The sequence below is a fragment of the Lagenorhynchus albirostris genome, chromosome 13 (assembly GCF_949774975.1).
Source record: "Lagenorhynchus albirostris chromosome 13, mLagAlb1.1, whole genome shotgun sequence".
NCBI lineage: Eukaryota > Metazoa > Chordata > Mammalia > Artiodactyla > Delphinidae > Lagenorhynchus > Lagenorhynchus albirostris.
In genome coordinates this window covers 59035048-59057704 of record NC_083107.1, presented here as the reverse complement: position 1 = coordinate 59057704, position 22657 = coordinate 59035048, and the positions used below count along the sequence as shown (strand labels likewise).

Below are 22657 nucleotides of genomic sequence, written 5' to 3'. Positions count from 1 at the left end.
GGGAAAACACTCTTTCCAACAAGAAATACTAAGAAATCCAATGGTTTAGATTTCACAGCACTTTTGCTTAAAAATAAATAAATAACCAACCTGTCTTTAATTTCAGAAGAATTGCTATTATACAACAAACTTTTTATTTTTTCCATTCATAAAAACAGTCTACGGCATTCATAAAACAGGGTGGTAAAAGAAATAAAAAGAGACACATTTCAGGTGGATTCTGTTTAAGAACAGATGAGTTGGTAGCAGTTTAATACAGATGGAAACAAATACAATCCATATAAAAACAGGATCTGAAGCAGGAGGCGGATATATCAACCAAAGTAAATTTAGAGCTTTCGGCCATGCAACTCAACATCTGAGTTCTCTTCACTTAAAAACCAAACTAGACGCTTTAATAGGTGTTCATAGAGAAGGCTACAAAAGTATTACAGAATGTTAGCCTTACGTACACCACAAAAAAGAGAGAAACAAAATTAATAAATCCCCTAGGCTAATCACAACAAGTTTTCCCTAACAGAGACAGACACAGAAAAATAACTTTTTACAAGCTTAGATTCGAGGTATGAGGTACGATACCTTACAGCTCTCACTTGGGTGTTTCCCACTCATGCTCTTTTCAGTATAAACAAATAGGTTTATGTAATGGAATACATATTTGAAGAATTCCTTAAAAAAAAAATCACAAGTTCCATTTTATATATACAAATTTTTAATTATGTACTGAAAATAAATTACAGGAAGGAACTTTAAAATGCAACAGAGGACAAAGTCACGATAAACATTCCCATTGAATTCCCCTGGGGGGAGGGGGTGGGGGGAGGGTGGTGAGACTGCAGTGCTCAAGAAGATAAATATCACAAATATATCAAAAACTTCAAATTGTCTATGCATTCACACACTGACATGAGCCACAAACATTCCTTCACAGGGACTGTACTCATTAGCCTACCACAGAACCAGATTTTGTCATAAACTACAAAACTTTTAATACAAAATCGTATTTATATATTTATAATTCATATACATGCCCTACCTGTGATTTTAGAAAATAAAAGCTACACACTGTATAGACACTCTTAACTCATAGCTGTAGGCAACATTTTTGGATGGAATTTCTCCCCCAATAAATTAACGGCATATTTTATGTACATGAAGGCTAAACTGCATAAAGACAGTTCAGTTTCCCAGATATGCATCTCCTTTTAGGGCAGGTTTATAAATTTAAAAAGGCAAGACAAATGTACACCTCAGAATCACTTTCTTAGCTACAAGAGTTGTCATGTAATTTCTGTGAAGTTTCTGATACATGCATTTATGTAATACTGGTATTGAAGGCAGTAAAGCAATATATACTTTTAATGTCGTGGCTCAATAAAGGCTTCATTGTCATTCCAATCTGATTCTTGATACAGTGATTCATAACTTCTCTAAAAATTAAAATTTCAATGGGACACTGTGTTAAAGAGACTCTAAATAGATTTCTTAAAATATTTCCCTGAAATATCCTTTACATAAGACAAATTTCACTAACATTAGATTAAGTAAAAAGGGGAAAAAAAGAATTAAACATGGTACAAGTGTGCATGAAAACTAATGCTCCTCAGCCAGTCTTCATGCCTTAGGAGCCATGAACAGAATGCTTAAAACCAACAAACAATTTCACACTCTGTGGCAGCCATCTGTGAAGCCAGTTATCTAAACTACTTCTACAGTTGATTGTAAACTTTGGTTTATTTTTATTTGAGTTCTCATTGTACAGCAAGCATGAAAAAAAGAAAGAGTGGAGTCCATGAGGAGATGAACTGTCAGTCTGTCTTTAATCTGGCATGATGAGACACCTGGTCAGTCAGGCCTGCTTTGATAGAGTTTGTTACAGACTGCCTTATGTTTTCCTCCATCAAATTATCACCCAGGGGCTTCAATACCTGTGGTATGAGAAATGTGCAAAACAAATAAAAACATGAGGTAAAAAAAGAGTTACATATAAAAATATATAAAAATTCAATTCAAAGCAATGAAGAAAATAACCAGGAATGTGGGAAATAAAAAGGTGCTTCTCCCAAAAAAAGTTATGATGCTACAAATAATGCAGTTAGACATTTTATAATGCAACAAAAATTACTTTCCTCCTATTCAAACCATTTACAATTCCTATGAGATGGATGTGCAATTCCATACCCTATATGCAGCATCAAATCTGGTATGTATACAGCATTTATGCAGACCGGCCCAGACGGTCCTGCTTATTGTCCTACATGTGTAAGTGTGAACACTTCGGATAGAGAAAAAAGTTAAAAATACTGTCTAATTTTTCTTCTTGTTATTGTTGGATGACAGTCTCTGTCGCTGTGCTGATGAAAGAGCACGATGAACCATTCGACGTCTAGTAACTTCAAACAGTTTGGAAAACACCTAAAACATGGAGTGATTCGTTAGGAGAATGACTCAGAGTGCCTTGAAGTTAAAGAACTTAAGACTACAAGAATTTGAGACTTTGTAGGTTTCTCACCTTCCTGGGACTCCTCTGAAGCAAAAGAAAAGAGAAATGCAAAAAAATTTAGACAAGTGTTGACACAGCACAGATCTTCTGACTAGTGATCATCTTACCTCAACTATACTGAAAATAATTTTACACACTTTAGATTCTTCCATTCACTTGTTTTGTAATAATGGCACTTCTAAACTCCTAGAATCAATGCTGCATGGGAGATGAGTGGTTTTCAAAAGAAGACAATGTACAACTATCGAAATTCATGTTGCACAAATTTAGTAATGGTCCAACATTTTTAAAGTAGGTAATATTTTAAGTGACATTGTGATAGCTTTTTTTTTTTTGAGGTTGTGATAGCTTTTAATCCATCTTCGGTCAGAAGATATCAAAGGAATATAAAGAATGAGATTATTTTTGATATAAAAATTTAAATTTTACAAATATCCAGACACAAGCTTCCAAATCAGATCTGAATAAATAGAGCATTTCTATAAAGAAGAAATATAAAATCCAAATTAATATAGTGGGTCACTGTATAAAATAATAATGACATTATTAATAGAAAAGTCAACATCCAATCAACTTCAGTCTTTGAATTTAAAGCCAAACCAACATGGACCTGCATATCTTAGATCTTCAAATAAGCCCAATACTTCATCAGCCCAGAAATGGTATCTGAAAACACCTTTTATAACTGTCCATCGGTAATAACTGTAGTTTTCATTCTGGTCCTTGACATGATGCTCAAGTATTTCACGATGATCATTTTAATGACAACATCCTTAAATGAAATTTTCTGAACACAGGCAATTCCAGACAACAGTTGGCTGATATACAACAAGGCTTTCCTTAGTAGATACTTGTCAGGCCCAACTTTGAATTCTGGTTTGAGGTAAAAAATCATGATATGAATTCTGGTTGAGATAACGGATTATGATTAAGAAAAGCTGGTTCTCTGTTTGTGGTGCTTTGCTTTGTTCATTAGTATTTCCACAGTATAGAGGTCAAACAAAGTTTCTTTGATGTAAAGAATTCCCTATAAGATTGTTCCTTGTAGTACATCAGTAAATCACTACTAACTTCATGGAAGGCAATGAAGACACAATATTTTTCCTGGAATATAAGCATGCCTTGGTTCTTGCCAATATTAGTAAGAAACTTCTTTTGCTTTCCTAAAGCAAAAGAATTACACTTCCAAACTTCTTTCCTTACCTTCATAACTCTTGCACTAATTATATTTTCTTTTCTTAAAAAAAAAATCCTTAAAGACTCTGGCCCTGCCCACTTGTCTAGTATAATCAGGCCTATGACTAAGAATCTATCCAAAGGATATTACAGATGTAAGCCAACCAAAGCACACTATAATTACAACTTTAAAGGGGAAAAAAAACCAGTTCATACTTTATATTCAAATTATGCATCTAAACAAAAAGGAAACTATCCTTTTACCATTCTCCAGATAAAGGAAAAGTAGGTGTGCAAATACTGGGGGTGGGGAATGGGGGACTGGAAGGAGGGGTGGGTAGTCACAGGGATAAGATTAGTCACTGAAAAACCAAAAGACAGATACCAACCTGTTCCCATAGTGTTTCAGCAATCTGATCAATCATTGTTCCAATTTCTCTGAACTCCCCAGAGTATTTAACATATGCCCAAGTACAAAGAGACGTCAGTGCTAACCCCATGACAAGGTTACACAAGACGGCTATAGAGTTTAGGCCAACGAAGCCAGTCAGTCCTGAGATTATATACATAGCAAACATGACTGCAAATAGTGTGGCAGGGGTACGAGCAGCATAGAAGATATTTTTGCCATCATTGTGCTTTATAAAATTTGCATAGGTTTCTTCTATTTCAGCCTCAAGCTGGTCCTGATAACGACGGCAGAATTCATCTCCACCCATTTTTTTTACTGAACAGAACTGTTTAATCGCCACTTCCTTGAGATTCAGGTGTCTTCGCTCCAGATCTGAAGGTGCAATGTAAGGCTTGTCCCCACCACATACCTGTAAAGGCAGGGTTACATTAGGACAGATTACATGCTGGAAATAATTCACACTTGAAAGAAATTCCCTGATCATAATTTTTAATCTCAAAAAGTCAAACCACCTACATGGTTTAGTTTTACATCTGTTCATAATACTTCACACATTATCATAACCTACTTATTTCTTATATGTTTAACTGACTCAAGCAAAATAAACTTTCCAAAATTAATTATATTGGTATTAATTATATACCAATAAAGACAAAAAGAATTACACTGCAATCTGTACCTGACTTCACCTGACCCAGCAATACACCAAAAGAGTACAAAAGACTGCTGGCAAGAAAGTGGGTAAAAGATAACATAAAAAAGGTACTTTAATGTTTGAGTTAGCAAGCTTAGCAAAGAAGCTGCTATTGCCCTTAAGCTGATGTTGCTTGCGTCAGAAGCTACTAATAACAGCACTCTGAATCATGTGTCAGAAAATATTTCAGTGTGGTCTATGTAATAACTTACTACCCATATCCTGCACTCTAACCATGGGAATTATATTCTTAGTTTATTTCCAGCAGAGATGATAAAGGGAAATTTGGGAATGATGTAACATGACAATGTAAAAGGAGCACAAATTGGTTCAATTATTTTAGATATAAAAATCTTCTATCTTACTCTAGTGTCAAATTTAGATTTTAGTTACAAACCTGCTCCATACTTTTGCAATAGATCTCTCTTGCTCCTGCTACTGCAGCAAGATTATTAGCTTCAGCTGTTGCCTAAGAAATAAAATAAAATGTGCCAATTTTATGTGAAATACCTGATAACTATAAATTCTGATTAAGACAATAAATTATGTACAATGACCAAGTCTGAAAATGAATCAGAGAAAATATTATCAACTTCCAGTTTCCCTTTCTAATTGAAGGAAACACCAGTATAAAGGACATAATAATTGCTTCTAATAGGACTACCTGCTTAATCTTGTTTTGCTTAGGTTTGTTAAAGTGGGTTTGTAGAAAATACCACATATGCCCAGGAAATTATAGAAAATTAAACATATACAACCCTAAAATGTGTCAAGTCCCCAGGTGCAAAGAATCAAGAATTACTCATATGGTCCTCTCTCTCATAATCAGTATTACACACAAGATACATTTTTAAATCCACAAAACTGCTTATTGGATGGGTTTTATGAAAAAACAGTTTAATCCACTATAAAACTGAGAAACTGCCCAAAGTAGCAAATTTTTTAAAAAATGAATTAGGTTGGGCTTCCCTGGTGGCGCAGTGGTTGAGAGTCCGCCTGCCAATGCAGGGGACACGGGTTCGAGCCTTGGTCTGGGAAGATCCCACATGCCACGGACCAACTAGGCCCGTGAGCCACAACTACTTAGCCTGCGCGTCTGGAGCCTGTGCTCCACAACAAGAGAGGCCACGATAGTGAGAGGCCCGTGCACCGCGATGAAGAGTGGCCTTCGCTTGCCACAACTAGAGAAAGCCCTCGCACAGAAACGAAGACCCAACACAGCCAAAAATAAATAAATTAATTAATTAATTTTAAAAAAATGAATTAGGTTAAAATAACATTGTCCCTAAAGAACACCTTTTTTAAAAAAATAAAAACAAAATCTATATTCACTAGAACCAGACGTGAATCATTAACATCAAGAGAAAATAAGCCTTATTTCAAACAACATTCATTGTCGAAGACTCAGAAAGCAGAAGCAAGGCTCTTGGTTTGGCAAGGCCCATATGAAGCTATCTTCTGAAGCAGAAATTCTCCTACACTTTTTGAGCAACTGAAGAGAAGGCACCGAGGACCCTCACTTCTGGTGTGCAAGGTGTGCAACCTGTAGTTACAAAAACCCATTAAAACTTCAGGACCCATGCCTTAAGTATCTAAAATGTATTCGCATGGAAAGAAACACTACCCCATTTCCAGCATTTATCTCTAAAGCAAAGATTTTTTTTCTCCTTCGTAAATAAATGTATGTACAACACACACACTACCTGAAGCATGGACTTTGGATGTGGAAGTTCCTCTCCTTGATAAATTTTAATGTAAGCCTAAAAATACAGAAGACTCATTATATTCATAGGTTATGCAAGTTGGCTCCACATCCCCAAAGAAAGAAAAATCATTAAATAGAAAAATGATTCACACTATTATAAGAAAAGTCTAGGCTTTAAAAATCATATACTCTCATTCCAACAGAGTTAACCCTATTCTCAACATTATTAAGTGTGTATGTTGCTAAATAATATCCTAGAGAAATGTCTCTAAATATAACTCCAACTTGGCATAAAAATTATGTCTCATATTTAAAAGTTATATATAAAATGCCATCTACTTTATGAAAAGAAATCCATAATTCTCCCCTAATGCCAACATTTCAAATAAATATGTAAGAAAATATTTTAACTCAGTATTTTACTTTGACCAGCTTAAAATATACTTCAGTTCAAGGGGAAAAAAATTACTGAATTTGTGGTTTAAGAGTAAGAAAGAAAGATGAACGTTTTTAAGTAAGTTCTATATAGGAATCTTTCACCTCAACTTTCTACTGACTCTAAATTAATTCATAACTGAACAAAGATAGTATGAAAGTGATCAAGTGTCCATTAAATAATACAAAAATACACTCTTAGTTAACTGTATTTCCCTTCTGTCTATTTACAACTACAATGAATAAATACAAACCTCTACAATAGTCTTGCTCTAGCAAGCAAGCTATAAAGACTAGAGAACAGGGCTTCCCTGGTGGCGCAGTGGTTGAGAGTCCGCCTGCCGATGCAGGGGACACGGGTTTGTGCCCCAGTCCGGGAAGATCCCACATGCCACGGAGCAGCTGGGCCCGTGAGCCACAGCCACTGAGCCTGCGCATCCGGAGACTGTGCCCCGCAGCGGGAGAGGCCGCAACGGTGAGAGGCCCGCGTACCGCAAAAAAAAAAAAAAAAAAAAAAAAAAAAAGACTAGAGAACAGCGGAGGGGGAAAAAAAATCTATGCATAATTTACTTGAGCTCAAACCCAGTCTGGATACTTTCAGCTGCTCTTATCAAGGCCCAGACTCTGAGAGAAGGCTTTTGTGAGAACTCAGGATACAGAATTATGCTCCCAATACCTATTATCATTCTCAAATGATAGAGTGGTATTGTAGTATTATGGTGAATGGTTCTTCTTTCCATATCAGAGCTGGAGAAAAAGTAGGATAACTCTACAAAGAATAAAATCACTGTCTAGAAGATACATGTTGTCTGCTACAATCTTAAATATTCTTAAATACTGATACATCCAATTCAAGGCAAAAAAATATAAATTTTACTTTTTTGCTTTAAAATAAAGGTAAGAAATTTCTTGTACATACAAATGAGTTTTAAGTCAGCTATATTTCTAACTTAGACAAAGCCATTTAATGTAAGAATTTTCCTACCTTAAAGTATTCTACAAGATCTCTACAAGTGACTTTAGATCCACTTATCTCTTTTTCTACCAAATTTTCTGGGGCAAGCAGCAATGGAACCAGATTTCGAAGCTCTCGTTTAAACTCTTCATCAATATCTAGTGGACATGAAATTAGTCAATATGTTAGTAAAAAAAAAAAAAAGTAAAGTCCCCATTGGTAAGAGTTAATAAAATTCTATTTCATAAATTAAAAATATGCTACGTAAGTGTAGATTCATTTCAAAAAACTCATCCAAACACATCACACTGTCACATCTCCTAGGAAAAAATATAACCACCCCTCCACTCTACTACCCCACTTCCGTCATCTCCCAATAATTCTTTCAGCCCAAATAACAAATAAAACTGTGGCCTACCAGAACAAATTCCACATCAACTAATTTAACTAAACTATCCTTTCCAAATGGCAAGCAATTCATGAAATTGTATTAAATTTTAATACTAAATTTTGTTTCTCCAGCCATACTGTTAAAAGTTTTGTCGATCCTCAAGCCTTTTGCCATCATGCTCAAAATAATCCTAAAACATACACAAAAAATTACACCATCACCCCCGAACAGACTTAAATCTAATTACATCAATATAATATATTGGTGATGCTTTTTAGCAGAGTGCAATCAGATGAAATACTGAAATGTTCTTAGCCTTCAGTATTTTTAGGACGTCAGTGCTGAGCAACAGACCACCTTATAAAATGTTAAATCAATATGCCAGGTGTTTGCAAGAAACCAATACATTACAATCACACCATTAATAATGCATTAAAACGTCCTCCAGTATAAAAGAAAAAATTTAAGGAACCATGTATTTTTTTTAACTTTCAGCCTCTAAAACTTAAGTTCTGATTTTAGCAAGAATGGGAATTCCCACCTTTCAATCTCCCATCAAAACTAGGATTAGTTGCAACTTTAAGACCAGGATGTGGCAAAAGGAAGCAACCAAGATTTGAGAAACAATTGTGAATGTGCTTCCTTACATTCTGTAGCTCTTCATGTTGATTTTGTTTTACCTGGGGACAGAAGGAGACAAGGTGAAGGTGCAAACAAGAGAAAAACACATTTTTTTAAGAAAACACACATACGTACTCACATGCACGCACATTAACTCAGATGCTAGTCTAGGTGTGTGTTTCTTGACAATAAAATTTTACTAAAGACCCATTTCTAACCATTTGATAAGACCCCACTCTGTCTTAAACCAAAAAAGACTTTTTTTTTCCCATGTTAGCTGCCAAGGATATGAATAAATACAAATAATAATTAATCATAATATCTAACACCAGAACAACAGGTGTGGTTGTGATTTATAAACCAGTAAATAAATTAAGAATTTGCCTTTAAAGTACTTATAATGGCAAAGAGAAAAACAAAGTACTAATTTGCCTACGAATAAAAAGATCAGCCCCTGAGCAAAACAACAGATAAGGCGAAAAGCTCCAATGCAGTCCAAAGAGCCTTAAAAATTTATTAGGATTTTGGCACTTACTCCAAATGATTATTTATGATTTATGCTAGTTTACCAGTGTTTTGCAGAAGAGAGACTGCTATGTATTTTCTGGAAGGAAATCCTAATGTTAGATTTTTAATAACTACTTATCCCAATATAACTCACATATTCTCCCAAACTCGTCTCAAAAACCATTCTAAAAAACATGCACCATTCGTAATCAACAAAATCTGGAAACTACCTAAATCTCCATCAAAAGTAGAATGGAAAACCTGTTGCCTGTTCATACAATGGAAGACTGCATAGCAATGAGAATAAGTGAACTAAACTACATGCAACAATGTGGATTAATCTCAGAAATGTAATACTGGGCAAAAGAAGCTGGACACAAAAGAATACATACTGTATATGATTCCTTTCACAAAAAGTCCAAAAACCAAGCCTGTTGGAGGTCAAAAGAGTAATGAAGGGTTTGGCGGGGGGGTGGGTGGGGGTGGGAGTTAGTGGATACAGGCAGTTGCTTCTGGGTGGTTACATGGCTATGTTCAATTTGTACAAACTCCTCAAGCTGCACACTTACGATCTGAGTACTTTTCTGTATGGCTTCAATAATATATTTAAAAACCTCCTTATCTTTGAAGTACATAATTCTGAATTTAGTTAATATGCCTGATGTGCTGTGGGTTAATTTCTTCTGAAAAAACCAGAGAAAACGCTGATGAATGAAATTATCTCTGACAAGTCTAGAAATGCCTTTCAAATAATCCAAGAAATGAGGAGTTGGTTTTGATCTTATTTTAGGATTAAGAAAAATTACATTATACCCTAAGTCTTTGAATGTGGCTGCGAAATTAAATGCATTTTTTCATAGGAAACAAACAAAATTTTATTCCCCCAAAGAGCTAAACCTCCTACTTATGAATAAAGGTATTTTTATGTATCTTTTGTGGACGTCAGTAGGTAGGTAGTATCTGACCTGAGGGTTTCCCAAAGTACTTCCATGTTATTTCCAGGAATGACTTGGTGTGGCATTTGCACAGGCCAGGCCAGGAGCTTGGACATTTGGGTCCTACTCCCAGTTATCAATAATTAGTTAAGTGACCAAAGGCAAGTCACTTTTCTGGGTCCCAGTTGTGTGTGTGTGTGTGTGTGTGTGTGTGTGTGTGTGTGTGTGTGTGTGTGTGTGTGTGTGTGTGTGTGTGTGTGTGTGTGTGTGTGTGTGTGTGTGTGTGTGTGTGTGTGTGTGTGTGTGTGTGTGTGTGTGTGTAAAGGCTATACTAGATAATGTTTAAGATCCCTTTTTTCTCTATATGCTGCCACTCTACGAGATAGTATCCTTGGAAAGAGAGTCTCACATCATCTGTGTTCAATGCATCCACACTAGATTATCCAGCCTGTCCCAAATGCTCAGAAGCTCAGCTGGGCCAGAAAGAGAAATGCATGCAACCTGAGCAGATCAAAAAGTTAGTCCACTTCAAACTTTTATCCTTTGAATATTGATTTATTGAAGGGGCAGTTGGCTCTGGAGAGAAATATCCATTCCTTAACTTCTACTTGAGGGCATTTCTATTGTCCTCTTTCACAGGAGTGCTACCAATTTACTTCTCATCAATTATATATGCAGTTATCTGGGTTAACCTGGGATACTCAATTTGTTCCAATGACACTCAGAGGTTGGTAGTCTAAGCAGCAGTCCAGACAGTCCACACCTTCACCTGGGGCTTGGTGCTTATGCTCTCTTCTCTAAGAAATGGGGGCTTACCTGCAATCTCTTTTCAAGGAATTGTTTTCCACCTTCCAAACCATATGAATGTTCATAAGGATAACTCCAGTCTCGAATCAAAAACATTAGTGTCTACAGAAAGAAGGGGAAAAAATTGAAATCATTTCTTATAAAACTTTACCAAAAATTACTACTTTAATAACTGAAGCACCCCTTACTCCCCAAAAACAATCCTTATCAAAAGTTATAGTAACCAAGTGGCTTAATACTACTCATAGTTATAACAAGAGCCTACATAAGCCAACAATACTCCCAGCTCCTATACCAAGAAACTACCTCCATCTGAGAACCTCACTGTGTGTAAGAGTCACCACAAGCAATAATACAGGATATTTTAAAAAGAAACAAAAGACATATCAGGGTATACAGATCATAATTTTAAGTCAAGATTGTGTAACTAGAAGACCAACTAACCTAATTCTAGACCAATTAGTTCTTTTCATAGAATTTTTAATTCCTATATGCTTAAGTTCCTCAACTCAGCAATACTGACACTTCGGGTCAGATAATTCTTAGCTGTGCATGGCTGTCCTACATTTTGTAGGATGTTGAACAGCATGTCTGGCCTCTATAAACTAGATGCCAATGGCATGAACTTCCTCCCCAAAACTGTGACAACCAAAAATGTCTCCAGACACTGGTAAATGCCCTCTGGGTGGCAAAATTACCCCAGTTCAGAAAAACTGATAGAGGCCAAATAGAGTATATTTCATCATATACACAAAATAACACCATAACCTGCCCAAATATTTCATAAAAGTGATCACCTGAGCCAGACAAGACTGAGGCAGAATCAATGTAACCCACTAACAGAATCACCAGTGATGCTATCACACAGGAAGGACTTCACACACTGATGAGCAAACAGGGTGGAGTCATTCTCACCTACTATAACACAACTAACCAAATAGTACAATGTCTACTTACAAATTACACTTGTTTCAAAAAAGAATCTATCTGAAATTAGCTCTGCTTTTTTAAAAATCTCTAATGATAAGACTCCACAGAAGCAAGCAGAGCATATGCTTCTCAAATCAAGGTTAATTTCTGACTTAATATTCTGTACCTAGCATTTAAAAGTAATGAAAAAACACATGGGGGAGAGATATAATAAATTCTGAAACTCTTCTATTTGAAACAAAAATAAAGAATAATAGGTCTAACCTCAACTTGTAATATACCACACACACACACACACACACACACGTACAACCAATAACATTTTCTAGTAGTTTATCACATATAAAAGAAATTTACATGACTATCTCAAGTTCTGGAAGTAATATCCAGTTAAAAGAAATGTTATTAACCTTTTAAGTAAAAGTATTAAGAACCAGTCTATATTCATTTGTTCTATTTCCTATCCTGTAAGCTGCTACTGATAAGATGGTGATGACATTACCATAAATTAGTTTCAATTCCACTAGATCTGTTGCTAAAAATGAGTTTCGCATAATGTCCTCATATCTCCAGAGATACAAGATGATAGCTTTTCATAGATAAAATTTTTTTTAATGATAAAATATTTATTTACCTGAAATGGCTTCTGGTAGATTTCTTCCATTGCAAGTCTGCCGTATTCTGTAAATAACTATTAAATCAAATTATTTAAAATAATGCCCCCGAAAAGGTTGAAAGAAGACCTCTGTAAAGCTATTCTATATCAGACGACTACATGTCAGAGCCTTTAAAATCATTTGAAAGCCAAGCATTTAATTTTTTAAGACTGCATATACTTTAAAATTTCTTCTAGTTAAGAAGTCGTACATCTTTTTAAAACCATATAATAGTCAATCTTCTTACAATATTACAGGTTCTTGGTGTAAAGTCACAACAAAGTGGGAACTAAATTTTCAACACTTTGGCATACATTCTTTGAGACATACATACTTGCAAGTGTTGAAGATCATCTTCTTGAATATTTTGAGACAAATTATACACCTGTTAAAACAAATTTTTGTTTTTATTAGTGTTTTACTTTGAATACCCAGCTGTGTATAACTTTACTTGTGGAAACGAAGGCTATTTTACACCTGAGCACAAATGAATGACTCAGTCACTATCTTAACCAGTGGTCCATGAAAAGAATTTTCTTTTTTCCTAACAGTTAGGATAAAACATTAAGGGGGAAGCAGTGGTGGTAAACTGTGTAAAAATCATGAATATACACATATGGGGCCAAGAAGGCAGCAGACATTAAAAAAAAAAAAAAGTATATTACATAGTAAGTTTCTTTAATGTTATGACATGATTTTTTTTTTTAAGTGAAGAGTTCCCCCAACTACCCAACTGTTTTTCTAAATCAATGAATGTGAAGGGCATAGTTCTATTGGTTTGGCCAAAAAGTTCGTTCGGGTTTTTCTCTGTAAGATGTTACAGAAAACCCAAACGAACTTTTTGGCCAACCCAATACAAAGATAAATTCCTCCCTGGAGCATTCATAGTATATAGTTTATGGTTTATTCAGTGGGTGCCTCAACTAACTTGACTGTAATATTATGGTTATCGTTTTACTTAAGCAAAGTCAGTCTAAATAACTTAACATGAACATTTTACCCACCCCCACCCCCCACACACACACAGTAGGTAACACTCTTCCACTTTCCAAGGCCCACAGACCAGAGCTGGTAACGCAAACTTCACTACTCTCAAGAAACAGTAATTGGAGAAAAGATTCGCTAGGTCCAATCCTTCTGAGTCAGGTCTTTAAAAGATGACCTGGACCACCAAAGGACAAAAGTGGATGTCCATAGTTGTCACCTCTGCTAGGAAATAACTTATATCTAAGAAAATAGGGTTACTCCAAATATAGAACAATTTGTTCTAACAGCAAATAAGTGATAATCTAACTTAATCACTTGGAGGTCAAGAATATAAACAGCCAATATAGCCTGGCAAACCTAAAATGATATTCTCAGTTGACTAATTCCAAACAGGTTCTTACAAAGTAATTAATGATGAGGTGATTAAACTCTAGATTTAAACTTAAAAACTGAAAGAATAACCAACCTATTCTCACTCATATGGGCCTTAGCTTTTAGAAAATAGGACCAGATCCCTACATTGTCAGGGCCAGGTTGTAAATAGCAAACAGAAAAGATTTGTTTATTGTAGATCATTAGTACTTAGCATATTGTGTTGTACTTAATAGATGCTCAGTAATTATTTTTTGAAAGAATAAATGACAAAGGGATCAATTTGTTATTGATCTATCAGCCAGATAACTTACGTAAGGAAGGAGAGAAATCTAGCCTCAAGAATCAGGAAAGAAGCAATAATAAAAACTAATTTTAGGGACTTCCCTGGTGGTCCCTGTGGTTAAGACTCTGCATTCCTGGGACTTCCCTGGTGGCGCAGTTGTTAAGAATCCGCCTGCCAACGCAGGAGACACAGGTTTGAGCCCTGGTCCGGGAAGATCCCACATGCCACGGAGCAACTAAGCCCGTGTGCCACAACTACTGAGCCTGCGCTCTAGAGCCCGTGCTCTGCAACGAGAAGCCAGAGAAAGAGAAGCCCGCGCACCACAATGAAGAATAGCCCCCACTCGCTGCAACTAGAGAAAAGCCCACGCACAGCAACACAGCCATAAATAGATAAATAAATAAATTTTAAAAAAGACTCCACACTTCCAATGCATGCAGGCATGGGTTCAATCCCTGGTTGGGAAACTAAGATCCCATATGCCGCACGGTTCGGCCTTAAAAAAGAAAAAAAAATTAATCTTCTTGATTATTTAGTTTACAAACCGCTTTTTTATGCATTATCTCATTTGTATCTCATTTCTGACTGCACACAAAACCACATGTGAGATAGGCAAGATGGGCAAAATCTTTGTTTTACGGTAAGAAAGTGGCTGAATGGCTTTACGTGGTTGTCCAAAACCAGTTCTCTTGCTATCATAAAGTTGAATAAACAAGAGAACACCATGGTATAAGTTTTAGGACAGAGAACTTATAATTTAATGCAAGCCACAGAGCCAGCTAATCTGAAGGGCTATAATGCGATAATATAAATACAAAGATGTGGCTTCTGCTCGCCTCAAGAAAATGGCAGTTGTGCTGCCCTGCAAGATCAGAGAAAAAGAGGTAGGACAAACTGAGAAAAAGAGACTCTGAGAGTCCCCAGTAACATCACTTAGTTTGTAGTGACAGATATTCCCATCCCTATAATAAAAAGAAGCCACTTCTCTTTTATCTCATAATAATTCCAAAACTTGTTTCCACTCTGACAGCGAGATACTTCAAATTGAGGAAGAAAGGAAATGGGAACTTTAATAGAAACTGGTCACACATTCCAGATATTAATGGAAAGCACAAAAATTCCAAGACACTGTGACGGTATCACCTATAATCTACCATCCATAAGAAATATTTATCTCAGGAGAAGCACATACTTTTTAAAATATTTGCAAATATACACCTTGATACATCACCAGCTGGATCTAACCACCATACTTCAATAATTCATTTTTCAGCCAGAGAAGTATCAACCACAGACGAGCTCAGGAAAGAGAAAGTAAAGAAATAAAAAATGACCTGTGGTGGTTTAATTCAGTGCAATTAGTCTAAATTATACAGAAAAGAGATGGCCTAGCTTGAAGAGACTAGAACTTGATAGAACACCAAACATAACTCTAGGGTACAGCATAAGTGAAAAAACAGAAAGGATTTCACCCCTTTCTAAATGAAACAGATGCTTTAAGTCCTTAGTTTATTATATAAACATCATTAAGGTTTCCTAAATAAGAATTATTATGCCTCTACCTCCATTAGTTCAAATAATCATGTATTAGTTGTCATACATATCGAGTAGAAAACTAAATTTAATTACTTGGTTTTGTTGTTTGTTTGGTTGGTTTAGCCAAAAAATAAAGAAACACCCTATACTTTACTGTATATGACTGAATTCAATTGAATTCAATATCAACTGAATATCCTTGAATTCAATTAAGGATATCATGCAATAATATATATTCCTTTAAAAAGAAAAAGGCATAGATGCTATGATGAAATACCAAAGGGATTGGCTATTGGTTCACTGTTTCCCTGGTAAGCACTAAAAGTATGAAATTTCACATTGTAAGCCAGAACAGCAAGCATAGAAATGTAAGTGACCAATACTAAATGTAAATAGTTTCTCTGATTTTAATCCTTTTTTTCCCTTCAATCAAAAGGCATTTTGAGGAAGAGCAAAGGTATTAGGATTGTCTGACCTGATCATACCGCGGCATCTCTGTATCTCACCTGGACAGAGCTAGTCATAGTGCTCAGAGCAAACACTGTTGCACAATCTTTGATAGTTGACTGGCTATCAAAGGCACCCTGGGTATCCATTAGCAGCACAGCCACCTAGGAATTTAAAAGTTTAAAATACTAAGTAAAAAATTCACCAATAGTGACTATAAAAGTCAAATATAAAATGGTTACTATCAAAATCAGTAATTAAGTCAAGAAAAGTCCTCTAACTTAAGTATCTCACACATTTTGACATAATAATCCACATATGTTAAAGTTATCAGATATTAATAGTTCTGTGTTGTTTTGCTCAAGAAAGAATATGGAAGAAAAAAAACTAGTTTTTTTAGTAAAAAACTATATATATATTTTTTACTATATATAGTAAAAAACTATAAACAGAATCTCACTTTTGTTCCATTAGGTCTGTCGATCACAAACACTTCATTCCAGACTTGTATGCCTGTAGTTTCTCTTTCGCAACCACCTCTCCATGTAAAGCCAGTCAATGGTTCATTGCTTCCACCAATCCAACTTTGAGAATCCTGTTAAAGTTAAGAATAAATAGAAAATAAAACACACAAAAATAAGAACTCAAAAGGAATATAAGAAATCACCCACTCTTCACAACACTGTAAATCAACTACACTTCAATAAAAATAAAAAAAAAAAAAATCAGCCACTCATTTTATAGATGAGGAAGGTACATCCAGGGAGATAAAATATACTGTAACATTACACAAGTAGTTACAAAAACAGTCCCAAATCCCATCTAGGGTGTTTTGACTAAGAGAGATGTGGTCTTCCCCCAAACCTGAACCTTCTTGAATAGCTCACATTTTCATACTCTAGGCTTCTAGATAAGTGGGGTCACACCCACTTCCCCCATTTTGGAAAGATTTCCTGTTTAAAAATCATAAAAAATAGATACTAGCTATTTCGATACCTCCTTGTACAAAACTAAGTTCCAGACAGAATGGCTGTCAAAACAGCATTGCTCTCTTAGAATAGCTTATACTAAAATGTTTTCACACTGCCTTAATTTTCTCTTTAAAAAATATCAACTTTAAAAATAACCACAAGACTTGTTTGAAACCTGATTCAAACAATCCAGCTACAAAACTCTTTTTCGAAACCAAAAGGGAAATCTGAATCCAGACTGGGTATTATATTAGATGGTGTTAACTTGGGGTAAAGATGATTGCTTGGTGTGATAATGGTTTTGTGGTTGTATTAATAATAATAATAAAGTCCTTAACTGTTAAATATTCGAGTATTTATGGTGAAAGAATATGCTTAGCATTTGCTTTAAAATATTTCAGCAAAAAAAAAAAAAAAGAGTAAAAGGGCAGAGAGAAAAACAGATGAAACAAGACCAGCAAAATGTTGATAGGTATACTGGGGTTCATTATACTCTAGTATTTTGGGGTATATTTAAATTTTTCCATAATCAAATGTTTTAACGTACCTCACAGGGCTAGACTGTTATAATTAAATATCATAAAATTATATTAAAGTTACTATACCATAAGGTAATTTATCTAGAAAATTAAATCTGGAATATAATAAATGAGTTAACTTTGACATATATTAAGAGCCCTAGGGACTTCCCTGGTGGCACAGTGGTTAAGGCGCAGAGCAACTAAGCCCATGTGGCACAACTACTGAGCCTGTGCTCTAGAGCCAGCGAGCCGCAACTTCTGAAGGCTGCATCCCTAGAGCCTGTGCTCCACAAGAGAAGCCACCGCAACGAGAAGCCCGTGCACCACAACGAAGAGTAGCCCCCGCTCGCCAAAACTAGAGAAAGCCCGCGTGCAGCAACCAAGACCCAACACAGCCAAAAATAAATAAATAAAATAAATAATTTTTTTTAAAAGAGCCCTATACTTTAAGTATACTTAAAGCCCATATACCCTTTTCTCAAAGTACCTCCCCCCACAGGAAAAATTCCTTTGTTTCAGAAATACTTCTAATAAGCTTTACTATATAGTCCAAAACAGATATCAAAGCTCAAATTAGGGGTGGAAAAAAGATGGGTATGGTAGGCTCAATGAGGGATGAAGCAATTTATGAAAACGAGATACAAGGTGGGGGAAAAAAGTGTTGTCCAGACCATCATTACCTAATGTGAAGATCCGTCTTAAACTTCAAACCATCTATAATTATTATTATCCCACAAAACTCCCATCCCCAGTAGGTTACCAATCCTATTAACCACAAAATTCTCTTGGATTCTCTTCTTCACTTTCAGTATCTTCAACTTTTGACCCTCATCCCTCTGTTGGTCACAAGGCTGCCTGCCACATGGCACAATTCTAGTCACATTATATACTATGGACTTGTGCTTCAGGAGGCACCCTTACAGGGATTATGGTCTTGCCCCTGGGCTATACTTTAGATGCCCCAAATAGCCTGGAACCTCCCTGTCGTACTCTCAACCCATCCTTCCCATAGTCACTTAATTTTCTCAACAAGAAATGTAATCTTGCCACTGTCCTACTAAAAAGTCATCTGCGGCTCCCCATTATTTACAGGACCATCTAGAGACCTGCTGCATACAATCCACCTTTAATTTACTTTTTCTATCTCTGCTCCTGATACTACTCATAAGTTCCCCCAACACACACACACACACACACACACACACACACACACACACCTCTTCCAGTTTCTACCACTCCAAAAAGGTCACTATTCCCAAATACGTATGTTGTTTAGCATCTCTATACTTTTGTTCCACCCACTGTCTGCCTAGACTGAGCCAGCTGTCAAGAAACTCCGACTTTTGTGGACTCTGAAAGCATATTACCGACACTGCAGGTGGTTATCTTTAAATAGCTTTGCACTGCAGTTCTTGTGTGAATACTGAGAGCACGGGCTGTAAACTCCATTTTTGTTTACAAAACTGTTCCTACCAAAGTGCCTTGCCCTATTCTAGGCTCTCACATGTGGCATCTCATTCCCCAACAATGTCAAAGTGGTATTTAATGAACTGATTATTTTTAAAAGGTCCAACCTACAAAAGTAACTTAAAAGAATCTACCCTATTAGAGAAATCTGTTTTTATTCTACATCTTGTTTCCCTATCTCTCCTATGAGAATGTAAGTTCCATGAAGAAAGAAAGTTTTGCCTTTTTTTTCTCTCAAAACATAGAATAGTACTCCCAGAAGAGAGAATGGTGCCTGGCTTGCAGTAGGCACTCAAAATATTTGCTCAATAAATAAATACATTAAAAATTTTAATTATTAAGCTTCAGTGTGTTCCCTTTTGAGCATGTGTAAGAGATACCTAAGAAATATGATCCTTTTAGGGACTTCCCTGGTGGTGCAGTGGTTGGGAGTCTGCCTGCCAATGCAGGGGACACAGGTTCAAGCCCTGGTCCGGGAAGACCCCACATGCCTCAGAGCAACTAAGCCCGTGCACCACAACTAGCCCGTGTGCAGCAACAAAGACCCAATTCAGCCATACATACATACATAAATACGTTTCCTAAAAAAAAAAAAAATATATGATCCTTTTAATTAGTCCTAGAAACAATTACATGAACAAGAGAGTAAAAATAAATTTTAAAAAGTATAGATGACTGATATCATAGGCTAAGATGTTTGTTAACCTTACCCTCTCCAAAGAAACTTTAAAAAGAACTGGTGTCTCATTTAAAAAATCTATTGACTATATATCATCTCTTCTTAGTTTACCCTGTAATGGAAATGTTTACTAAACTGATTAATCAATAAAAGGACGAAAGAAAAAGTAAGTCAGAGAACCTAGCTAATTAAAACCACTAAGTTTTGATATTTCAAAACATGAAATTAAGAAGTCTTACTATTTCTCTAACATATTGAATACTGATAAATTTAATATATTCATATATACTCATTCAACAAATATTTATTGAACCCCTACCATGTGCCAGCCACTGTTTTAGGTTCTAGGGATACAGCAGTGAAAAAGAACAAACATTCCTGCCCTCAAGGAGCATTCAAATGAATTCTAGAAGCAGCCTTGCTGATAACAGATACTATTTGCTGTCATAAGTTAGTAAAAGCAAACTTAAGAGCTTGAAAAACAGTAATCTGATACCATTTACTACTGTAGGGACAAAACAGGCCTTAAAACTCGAAATTTCTAAAATGATTTTAATCCTCCAGTAAAATAAAAAAATCTTATTGAATAAATCTCAGTTGCAAAAGGCAATATGAAAACACCTGAACTTTAAATGTAGTCAAATATTATAGTGAATAAACATAAACTCTTGCCAAGAAGACTTACTAGTGTAATATAATTGTCAACAATAAAGAACCCGGGCTTCCCTGGTAGCACAGCGGTTAAGAAACCACCTGCCAATGCAGGGGACACAGGTTCGAGCCCTGGTCCAGGAAGATCCCACATGCCGCAGAGCAACTAAGCCCGTGAGCCACAACTACTGAACCCGCATGCTGCAACTACTGAAGCCTGCGCGCCTAGAGCCCGTGCTCTGCAACAAGGGAAGCCACCGCAATGAGAAGCCTGCACACTGCAACGAAGAGTAGTCCCCCTCACTGCAACTAGAGAAAGCCCACATGCATCAACGAAGACAACGAAGACCCAACACAGCCAAAATTAAAATAAACAAATAAATTTTTAAAAAATTTAAAAAAAACAATAAAGAACCCCTACCTACTCTAAATAATAAGAAACAAATTCTTATTTCACCATAGGAAAGATAACATTCTCTAGCAACAAAGTGAAACAACAGCTGGTAAACTTGAAACACAGACTTGGTGGTCCAACCAGGTCTACATGTATCAGACCATACACCCTGCTCCCAGTCTTACTGACTCCAACAACGGGCAGGCCAGAAGAATAAAGGCCCATTCAAAAGCCATAGTAACTCATCACAGCGAGGAGGAAAAGGGACAAAAAGGATGAAATTAAAGACCCAAGTAACTGTACAATGAAAGAGCAGATCCTTCCTAGTTATGAAACATTCCCCATAAAAACATAACAGATGGGACTTCCCTGGTGGTGCAATGGATAAGGATCCGCCTGCCAATGCAGGGGACACAGGTTCGAGTCCTGGTCTGGGAAGATCCCACATGCCGCGGAGCAACTAAGCCCGTGTGCCACAACTACTGAGCCTGCGCTCTAGAGCCCATGAGCCACAACTATGGAAGGCTGTGTGCCTAGAGCCCGTGCTCCGCAACAAGGGAAGCCACCGCAATGAGAAGTCCACGCACCGCAACGAAGAGTAGCCCCCACTCAACGCAACTAGAGAAAGCCTGCACGCAGCAACAAAGACCCAACACAGCCAAAAATAAAATAAATTTAAAAAACATAACAGGGCTTCCCTGGTGGCGCAGTGGTTGAGAGTCCGCCTGCCGATGCAGGGGACACGGGTTCATGCCCCGGTCCGGGAGGATCCCACATGCCGCGGAGTGGCTGGGCCCGTGAGCCATGGCTGCTGGGCCTGCGTGTCCGGAGCCTGTGCTCCGCAACGGGAGAGGCCACAACAGTGAGAGGCCCGCGTACCGCAAAAAAATAAAATAAAATAAAATAACAGATGAAAATCTTAATCTGTATAAAACTAGTACCTAATTCTGGAGATAGGTTATTAACATTAAACACACAAATCAGTGGACAGAATGAGTTAATATAAACATTCTGACCACCAAACATAATTTACAGTTTTCATTTGAATATGTAAGAATACTCTACAGGTCCTGGAACAAATTAAGCAACATTAGACTCTTAAAACAGTTTTAAAACTGTCTAACATCTTAACCACCCCCATGTCCAACTCCTCCCTTTTGGGGCTGGACAAACTGATAACATTATGACTGACCCAAAGCACTAGCTCAAACAAGGACAATTATATCAACTTAGGTACACATCAAAGAAGTGTAAATAACCTTTTTTTTAAGACTCTGGTTAAAAGGTGACCTTGACCTGGAAGACATTATGCTAAGTAAAATAAGCCAGATATAAAATAACAAAATTGTATGATTCTACTTATATGAGGTACCTACAGTAGTCAAACTCATACAGAAAGTAGAAAAGTGGTTATCAGGGGCTGGAGGAAGGGGAGGAATGAGGAATTTAATGTGTACAGAGTTTCAGTTTGGGAAGGAAAAAGTTCTGGAGATGCACTGGTGATGATGACTGTACAATAATATGAATATACTTAATGCCACTAAACTGTACACTTAAAAATGATTAAAATGGTAAACTTTGTTATGCATTTTTTAACCACAGTTTTTTTTAAGCGTACT

General features: G+C 36.4%; 1 protein-coding gene across 7 annotated transcripts in view; it reads right to left on the bottom strand.

Moving 5' to 3' along the window:
- Positions 1-218: 218 nt before the first annotated feature.
- The window catches only part of ATL2 (atlastin GTPase 2), a 63313-nt gene continuing 40874 nt past the window's right edge, over positions 219-22657 (bottom strand). For 4 of the 7 annotated variants that reach the window (XM_060168493.1, XM_060168495.1, XM_060168490.1 and 1 more), the window contains 11 exons: positions 16816-16950; positions 16415-16519; positions 13062-13112; positions 12706-12762; positions 11151-11243; positions 8813-8951; positions 7911-8038; positions 6489-6545; positions 5183-5254; positions 4069-4500; positions 219-1928 (listed from right to left, as the gene is read on the bottom strand). In XM_060168493.1, the coding sequence (XP_060024476.1) occupies positions 1809-1928; positions 4069-4500; positions 5183-5254; positions 6489-6545; positions 7911-8038; positions 8813-8951; positions 11151-11243; positions 12706-12762; positions 13062-13112; positions 16415-16519; positions 16816-16950 (1389 nt within the window). In that variant the 3' untranslated portion in view covers positions 219-1808. Of the gene's footprint in view, positions 2416-2512; positions 2528-4068; positions 4501-5182; positions 5255-6488; positions 6546-7910; positions 8039-8812; positions 8952-11150; positions 11244-12705; positions 12763-13061; positions 13113-16414; positions 16520-16815; positions 16951-22657 lie in introns of all 7 variants that reach the window. The other 3 variants (XM_060168496.1, XM_060168492.1, XM_060168494.1) reach the window with 3 other exon arrangements.